We start from the raw sequence: 9,819 nt of genomic DNA, 5'->3' as shown, positions 1-9,819 counted from the left end.
TATTTTTCATAAACAAGAGTCTCTTTAGCATTCCTTGCACTTTGCATTGCTCGCCTATATTATTTTAACAAACTCATTCTCACATGGCATGGAATAAAAAATCTTTTATCTTTTGGGCGGTCTTCTCTTATACAATGTTTGAAGCTATGGCTTTCATAAATACAACCCAAGAATGTGTTCATTTTCTTTGGCTTCCACTTCGCATTGCTGACGCATTGAGCTTGAAATCCCCTACAATCCTCAGATATTTTTCAGAACAATGGTTATGCCATTTGATTTTTTTGTAAGTAAGTGGGAGACTTTACATTTATCCCTACTGAATTGCTGAATTTCATCTTATTAGATTCAGCCTAATGCTGGATTGCTTATAAAGATCCTTTTGGCTCTGTCATGCACTGTTAGCTACTCCTCTCAGCTCTGTATTATCTGCAAATTGGATGAACACACCATCTCTCTTTAGTCCTATTATCACTTGAAGGAATTTAATTGGTTACGGGTAAGTCATCTCAAGACATATTGGTCAGGGAATGGCTAAATATTTGTGGAAATGAATGTAATGGAATGTTAACCGTACTGTGAGAAATGACATATGATGAACGCAGAAATGCACAGAAAAGCTTTCACTATGATGTAATAGTGAAGTAAACAAAGCCAAGAAAACAGTAAACACAAAAGATCACAATTATATAAATGGAAAAAAACACAAAAAATCAAGGGACTACAGAAGAATTACAAATATCAAATATGGCTCTAAAGAAGAGACATGACAAAATACATCTTCCAATACGTCTTCCAACTTCTCCTTTGGAAAGGTAGGAGTCTGGAATTTTGCATATATTTTCAAGTCTTTTCCAATGTAACTAATTCTTCTCAAAAATATTCTTTGTTCTGTGGGATGGCTCTCAGGGAGCAAAGTGGAGAGAGATACTTTAAGGAAATGAAGAGTTATAAAAATCAAACTCATTAATAGTGTTTTTTAAAAATCAATATATTATATAATTTTTGAAAGAGCAATTTTATATAATAGAGATAAATAGTTTCACATGATTTTTTCTATTCTAATTGTATATGGAAATGTTCTTATTTTGGTATTTACTAAATTTCAGAATTAAAAAATTAAGAAAAAAGATAGTGATAGTCTTTACGCCTTAATGTAGGATGGATTTCAATTCTTCCCTGACTTTTCACCTAAGTTTATTAAAGAATAAATTGCTTTAGTGAAGCTAAAAACCTGTATTTGTTTGATAGATGTACTAGTGAGCAAAGATTTCAAATAAAAAGGCATTCAAGAGAATATCATAGAACTATTTAAAAATTCTTTCTGACTGTAACATCCGTTCTACTACTGAAATATAGTAGGAAGGAATAAATAGGCACAAATGTAACGTTTAAGTCTGATCCTGATATCTCAACCTGGGGTAGATGTGACAATGACTTCTGGAAGGTCAGGTTGGTGTAGACTCTATAGTAAGCTGGAAAGGTTTTGGACACCAGCACAGTGTGTCATTGCAGTACCAACCTGGCAAAGTTCAGTGAGGCTCAACACCAAATGATGAAAGCGGGGGACCAAAGTAACAAAGAATGGAGTATTTGTGATCTTCACTGATTAAGTACCCACACTCATGAAATATCACAGATTTCTTTAAAAGTGTAAGTATGTGATATATATATATGTACATATATATGCATATACACATATATATACATACACATATACATATATATAAATCACATAAACCTTAAAGTGCTATAAAAATGTATGTTATTATTATTAGAGAAATTAGTGTTTGGTACTACTACTAAGTATATCAGAAGGTTATCAAAAGCAACCAGTGTTCAGTATAGTCAATAAGTGATTTTCAAATCAAGATTCTGAATTCACCACCTATTTTTTATATTCATAGGAATAAAGGATAAAAAGTATTGTTCTATATTAATACAGACAATTCACATGGTTCATTTTATTTTTATTATAAAAACATCAAAGAACATATACATATACAGGCATTTTAAGAAATGATGAATACAAGACAAATCAGAACCATGGTGAGTTATTAAACCCCTTTTCTATATACAAACACTAAAATTCCCAAAGTGGAACATCATCAAATGTGAAACACATTATAGCATTATACTGTACATACAAAACATACACAGAGACTGGTTGGTTATCTCTGAATCTTTTATATACATGTAATTGATACATAAAACTGCATTTAGAGCTCAGTTTTTACTTCTTAGATGCCCTTTTCCTGCTACAATAAGATGAAATCAAACAGTTTTACTGAAGTTTACAAATGAGGAGAAAATAAGTTAAAATGAATTTCTGGCAAGGGCCCTGTCTTTTATTCTTTCCAGAAGCCCACTAAAAACAAAAAACACAGTTTTGTAGCCCATCCCTAGGCTTAGTAACGGAAGACTTTGCTATACAAGTCTTTTTCAGCTATACAATTTTCTAGTCTTGAGTGCATAGTCCAGAAACTGTTATGGTTCAAGAACCAATAGCATTTTTATTTTGTTAGATTAAATTTAAAATGCCACATATATATTTTTTAAAAGCCAACACTAAAAAAGATACTTTCTGCAGCAAAAAGGGCAAGGTTCAAGTTTTTGTTATCTGATCATAATACAATATTTCAACCCATCATCATTTAAAACATGTCAGGCTAATATGAAATGTATATTCGATAATATGACAATTTTGTGAAGGACAAGCCTTCTAGAGTAAGTCATTCCTCCTTTTCTTTTTGCCTAAAACAATAAGGAATGTCTCTGTCTTTTGCCTGGCTTCGCTGTTATTGCTTTCATCATTTCTGAACTGTATTGACTGACTCTTCTGATAAAGACAAAAAGGCACTTGGACAGATGCAGTGTCTTTCTCCCCAGGAGTTTAGCTGAGCTCTCCTGCACACAACAAGTTGACTTCGGCTAAGCAGCTCATAACAGCAGATGGGATATTCTTTGTGGTCACTCTTGTCCAATTTTCTAGTACCTTGGACACTTCTGCAGGATTGCTGGGACTCAAATCACAAAGAGCATATACAGCTGCTAACTGAATACCCCAGGGTACATCTGGAAAGAATTTAAGTCCATCATTATCATTTGAGCTCTAGAAGAATGTATTAAGACTTTTTTGAGAATTTACATATGCAGCATAAAATTTGGATACCATGAAATAAAATTTCTTTCAAAAAAGGATAACGAAATAAAATGCCTGAGAATAAAACCATCAAAACCAATGAAAGCAGTGAAACCTATAGTAGCCCTAGAACAGTGATGGCACACCTTTCAGTGACTGTGTGCCATGCCCCTCCTCCCCACTGAATAGAGTGAACCCCTTCCTCTTCCTGTGTTTGGGGGTGGGCTGGGCTCTCAGCTGGCTTGTGCACTGGGAGAAACTACCTCTGGCTGCCACAAGGGACGCACTGTTGCATCCAGCCACTCTGGGGGCTGAGCAAAGGGGCTCCTGCCAAACTTCTCTCTGTTGGAGAAGACTTGTAGGGTTGGGACAATGGAAGAAGTCTGGGGGGAGGGGAGAAGAAAGGGGGGAAGAGGTGGCTTCTTATTACAGCATGGCATTGAGTCAATTCAAATAAAGCCCCAGGTGGCCTCTGCCTGGCTCTGTTGCAGAGATGAAACCTCAGTGTCTTTTAGACTGCTTTCCACCATACTGGGAGTGGGGCTGCAACCCACATGGGGGTGGAACAGGGGGTGGAGGGAGCACAGTTAGCTTTTAGGGGATGGGGTCACCCCCCAGACTGGTGGCTGACTGGGAAGGAAGGAAGAAAGTAGAGTTTCTTTAGGTGGTGGGGCCAGCCCTGGTGGTGGGAGATGAGGACCTCCCCACTTCTCCCTGCAGCCCCTCATCCCAGACAGGGGAGGGACAAAGGGAGAGAAGTAGTAGCCCAAGCCCTCCCTCAGGAGAGGGAGGAAGCACAGAGGGTTGGAATGGGGAGGGGAGCAGCTCTGCTGGGGACAATGTGTGTGCCCATAGAACACTCTGTGTGCTGTTTGGCACATGTGCCATAGGTTTGCCATCATGGCCCTGGATGGTATGACAAAAACTGAGAACTATTTTGGTACAGTGGTTAGAATACTGGCTTTTAGTCAGGACATCCAGCTCACTCACATACTGTGATTTGGGGCACTTATCTTTCACATTTTTTCTTGTAAAAGGAAGGAAATTAGATTATCTTTAAAGGTCTTTGCAGCTCTAATTCCTATTATCTTATGATTTGTCTATACACAGCTAGGACAATTAAGTATTAGTTAGATAAGAGGAAGGAAACTGCTATCTATTAAATGCCTATTACTTGCCAGGAACTGTGCTAAGTGCTTTACAAACAGACAGAGATGAACGATATCTTGAAAAGAATCAGCCAGAGGGAACTGTAGAGATATAGAAAACACCATCACACCACCTCTAAAATCTTAATAGAACAATTTGACCATGATTCATATCTGAGATAATCATTATTTCATAGGGAGGGAGCTATCATTTAATATGTTGCGGACTAAAACTGAACTTCCACTGAGCTCCAAATTTGTATTATGGTGTAAAGTTCTGTGTACTCTTTAAGGCCCCAATTTATCCACATTCAAAACAGATCATTTTGTACTGGCCTCACAGAATAAGAGAAAGGATTACTTTGAACTTTTCCTAAGAAAAACTCTATATAATACAAAATTATAATGAAGGACATGAGCAAAAAAGAAAAATTATATTTATAAAGGCTCTGTGAAGTGTAGGAAAACCTTTGATGGACTAGGATTTGAATTCCCTTTTGTGGTATCATCTCAATGCTAAGAGAACAGTAAGAATGGAGTTTAATACTATAGCTTCTTAGAAAATTAAAATATATTACTTTAAAAAAAAACTTATGTAGTGGTCTTGTTCTTCCAACTTAATTTCTCTTCTGTGCAATCTATGCTCATCAAAAGAGATAAGACAAGGTTAAGAAATGATTTAAGATTATATATTTTATAAATTATAATCTTAATGATTAAGTAATATGGTTAAATGATAATTTTTATAAAATTGTTTTTACCTTCTTCATTTGAATGTTGTATGAACATACAAATCACAGAACTGATATTTTTCACAGCAGAAGAAAATCCTTCCTTCAAACCTAGTTGGCCTAAACGACCTGTAAGAAAAAAAGTTAACATATATAAGATATCTATGGTTAAGTTTTAGCTACTTTCAATAAGAATTTAGAAAGAACCCCTTCATTTCTTTTTCCACCACTCTTCCAAGTCTTTCCCTAAAATAAACAAACTAAAATTACTATGTCCACTGTTGTATTTTCAGTATGTGGGTCAACTTTCTGTAAGGAAAAAATAGATCAATAGAAAGACAGGTAAAAATAATGCACCTATTTTATGTTCCCTCTACTCCATTTCAACAGCTCTCTTTAAATCATTCATGACTACCTTACAGACAAGTCCAATGGCCTTCTTTTTTTGGTATTCTTCCACCTTTACACATTAGGCATATGACAATGTGAACCACACTTCTTCAAGATATCATTCCTCAGAATGCTTTCTTCCTTGGTTTCCTTTAATAACACTTCCTACTGCCTTTATTCCTTTATGAGAATAAGTCCTGTCCTTCACTTCTCTCTTTGAACTGGTCTCTTTACTATGAACTCATTCATTCCTAGAATTTCAATTATCCCCCCAATGTATTAACTCCTAAATATATACCCCACCATGTCTCTCCACAACTTTAGATTTATTGTTTCCAACTGTTTGTAGATATCTTTGCCTGGATGACTTGCCTTCATCTTAAAAACACTTATTTTCTCCTTCAAAAGTCTGTCCCCTCATTTCTCTTGATCCTCCTAGTAAGCTCTCTATTAAGAGTTGTCATATTTTAATTTATATTTGTTATTGTTATGGTTAATGCCACCTCTCATGCCTGTTGTTTTAAAATACTTCTTTCTTCAGTGTGCAGCTTGGGTGTCACTTTGACCAATGCTAAAGAGAATGAATTATATTCCTTAGGGTAGAGAAAAATGTGCTTGTGGCCAGGCCAAACTAGAAAAGCCTATTTTTTGTTCAATTTAATAGTATAAAAATAATCCAAATTGCAGACTTATAAAGATGCATGCATTTTGGCATTTACTGCTTTGTCAATTGAGTATTTATTATGTACCAGACTGATTTAAAGGTGCAAATATAAAAAGAGTAATTTCATTGATCTCTTCCTACAATTTGTTGCTTGGTTTATTCAGACTATTTTTGCTTTATTGACTCAAAGGGGTCCCAACATGAGGGTAGAAGTAGGTTTGTTTGCTAAACTTTAGCAAACATTTCTGTATTGGACTCTTCAGTTCTTTTAGGTAAGGATCCACAGACACACATCAGACTTTCATTTTTAAAAAATCCTTCCCAGATTTCTTGCTGTACTTACGTTCAATAACACATAGCTTGTATATTTATAACATCTTGTACTGTCTCCTGTTTTGTCTGTATCACTCTTTGAATAAAGAACATCTTATATTTCCAATTAAACTAGAATAGACTTTCCCCCTTGACTAGAAAGTATCCTTTCCTCATCTTTGGCTACTGAAATATTTCTTTTCACTTAAGGAACAGTAAACAATCCCTTCATGAAATCTTTGATGATCATCTCCCTACCTGCCAATCCTAAATGAAAGTGATTCTTGCCTTCTCAAATTTTCTAAGCCCTATTTCTCATCACAGCCATCTCATCACAAGCCAAGCCAAATTGTCCTTTATGGATTGAAAATTCACCATATCCCAAAGAGAAATTACAAGATTTCCCATCAAATCCACTCTTCTCTGAATTTTTCTGTTTTAGCTCTGTACTGATCCTTCTAGTCACACATCCTGAACTCGTTACTCCCCCGAATATTGAACCAGTTGCCAAATCTCGTCATTTCTGCCTCTACAGAACCTTTCTCATTGCTCCCCTCTTCAATCATATAAGGCACCACTCTAGTTCTCATCACTTTTATCCGATCTACTATAACAGCATCTTAATTAGTCTCCCCTGCCTCAAGAGTCTCCCATCTATACTGCTGTATAGTAGCCACCCAAGTGATCCAAGTGATTTTCCTAAACATAGAACTGATGTCATTCTTCCATCCCTATTAAAAACTCCAATGGTTCCCTATTATCTCTAGGATCAGTATACACTCCTCTGTTTGACACTTAATGATGGAATCAGACTATTAAATTATCCTTATGGATATTCATTACAGTTCCTAGAAAAAAGGATCAAATAAATGTCCAATTAAAATTCAAAATGTATAAATATCAGATTAATGGATATACAGGAAGTTTAAATTGGAATGTATTCTATCCCACAACTTGAAAAATAAATTTTGGGCACTGCTACTACATAACAGGCTTATGTACTTAAAGAATAAAATGGTCTGTCTTCTTTTCTACTCCAATATGAAAGCAAAGAGATCAAAGTATAAAACAAAGTGAATTAAGGCATAATTATGAGTTTGCAAGTTTTCCAAGACAGTGTAGGATCAGAGGAAAATGGTTACCTCTTTTCCATTTGTGAATGCTTGCTGGAAGAGGCAGGATTTCATAAGCTGTTTGAATGAAGGAAGCAAAAGAAATGAGTAATTGTGAAATGAGGTAGCTCTGAGCATATGATGTAATATAAAGTAAGGCTCAGAAATAGGATGAAATTACTGGATGAAGAATACAAATGCACCTGGACTAAATAAAATGAAAGGAAGGGAAGTCAGAAAAGAAAGTGAGTCAGTATAAAATATTGAACCAAAGATTAAGCTCTTTAAAAAATTGGTTGGATTTTATATGAAGTAAAATAAAAATTTTAAGGAGAAAAGCACAGTAAAAGCGACAAGTAGATCATAACCTTGGAAACAATAAGTAAGAAAGGGCTGGTGGACACCAGAGCAGGAAAAGGATTTGGTAAGTAGTTGATAATCAGCCTAAAGAGAACCAGTTTGTAACCACAAATTTATGATTCAGTCCAATGAATATTTATGAATTCATAAGTTAACAATGAGGATTGAAAAAATTCATTCTTACAGGTCTGCAATTTGATCTAACCTAATAACATGAAGTTGAATAAAAGATAAGTCTTTTTCCACATTGGTTTTTTTAAAGACATTTTCCTCTACCCCAAAAGTATTTCATTCTTTTTGGCAAAGCAATATGAGATAAGAATTCAAAGCATATAGATGAAAGATGTATTTGTTAAGCTATGTCTTCTAAAGCAATTTCTACTGTGTAGGACTGTGTCTCCATTTCCTTTTTGTCCCCAATGACTAATGGCCATTTAGGTTTTATTTTTATTTTAACTAAACTATGAGTTTTTTAAAATCAAGAGTCCTAGCCTTCCCAATAAGATCAGGAGTGAAACAAGGATGCCCATTATCACCTCTATTATTCAACATAGTACTAAAAACACTAGCAGTAGCAATTAGAGAAGAAAAAGAAATTGAAGGTATCAAAATAGGCAATGAGGAGACTAAGCTATCACTCTTTGCAGATGATATGATGGTCTACTTAAAATATCCTAGAGAATCAACTAAGAAGCTTGTAGAAATAATCAACAACTTTAGCAAAGTTGCAGTATACAAAATAAATGCACATAAATCATCAGCATTTCTATATATTTCCAACACGTGACAGCAGGAAGAGGTAGAAAGAGAAACACCATTTAAAATCACCCTAGACAATATAAAATACTTGGGAATCTATCTACCAAAACAAACACAGCAATTATACGAAAACAACTACAAAACACTTTCCAAACAAATAAAACTGGATCTCAACAATTGGAAAGCCATTAATTGTTCATGGTTAGGACAAGCTAACATAATAAAAATGACCATTCTACCCAAATAAACTTATCTATTTAGTGCCATACCTATCAAACTACCAAAAAACTTCTTTACTGAATTAGGAAAAACTATAACAAACTTCATATGGAATAACAAAAGATCAAGAATATCAAGGGAAATAATGGGAAAAAATGCAAAGGAAGGGGGCCTAGCAGTACCAGATATTAAACTATACTATAAAGCAGCAGTCATTAAAACAATATGGTACTGGCTAAGAGATAGAAGGGAGGATCAGTGGAATAGACTTGGGGTTAATGACATCAGTAAGACAGTATATGATAAACCCAAAGAGCCCAACTTTTGGGACATGAATCCACTATTTGACAAAAACTGCTGGGAAATTTGGAGAGATTATGTTTAGATCAACATCTCACACCCTACACCAAGATAAATTCAGAATGGGTGAATGACTTAATGGGTGAATGAATATAAAGAGGGAAACTATAAATAAGTTAAGTGAACACAAAATAGTATACCTATCAGATCTCTGGGAAAGGAAAGATTTTAAAACCAAGCAAGAGTTAGAGAAAATTACAAAATGTAAATTAAATGGTTTTGATTAAATTAAGCTAAAAAGCTTTTGTACAAACAAAAACAATGTAGTCAAAATCAGAAGGGAAACAACAAATTGGGAAAAAATCTTTATAACGAAAAACTCTGACAGGGGTCTAATTACTCAAATATACAAGGAGTTAAATCAATTGTATAAAAAATCAAGCCACTCCCCAATTGATAAATGGGCAAGAGACATGAATAGGCAATTTTCAGGTAAAGAAATCAAAAGTATCAATAAGCACATGAGAAAGTGTTCCAAATCTCTAATAATTAGAGAAATGCAAATCAAAACAACTCTGAGGTATCACCTCACACCTAGCAGATTGGCTAAAATGAAAGAAGGGGAGAGTAATGAATGCTGGAGGGGATGTGGCAAAATTGGGACATTAATGCATTGCTGGTGGAG

General features: G+C 34.9%; 1 protein-coding gene across 1 annotated transcript in view; it reads right to left on the bottom strand.

Annotated features, from left to right (window-relative positions):
* Nucleotides 1-1,960: 1,960 nt before the first annotated feature.
* ICE1 (interactor of little elongation complex ELL subunit 1) overlaps nt 1,961-9,819 on the bottom strand; it is a 77,755-nt gene continuing 69,896 nt past the window's right edge. The window contains exons 19-21 of the mRNA XM_044665368.1: nt 7,527-7,574; nt 5,049-5,147; nt 1,961-3,072 (exon numbers count right to left, since the gene is read on the bottom strand). Of these exons, the coding sequence (XP_044521303.1) occupies nt 2,891-3,072; nt 5,049-5,147; nt 7,527-7,574 (329 nt within the window). The 3' untranslated portion in view covers nt 1,961-2,890. The remainder of the gene's footprint in view (nt 3,073-5,048; nt 5,148-7,526; nt 7,575-9,819) is intronic.

This window comes from Gracilinanus agilis, chromosome 1 (genome assembly GCF_016433145.1).
Source record: "Gracilinanus agilis isolate LMUSP501 chromosome 1, AgileGrace, whole genome shotgun sequence".
Classification (NCBI taxonomy): domain Eukaryota; kingdom Metazoa; phylum Chordata; class Mammalia; order Didelphimorphia; family Didelphidae; genus Gracilinanus; species Gracilinanus agilis.
Note: the sequence above shows the minus strand (reverse complement) of the source record. Positions and strands in the feature narration are given on the sequence as shown.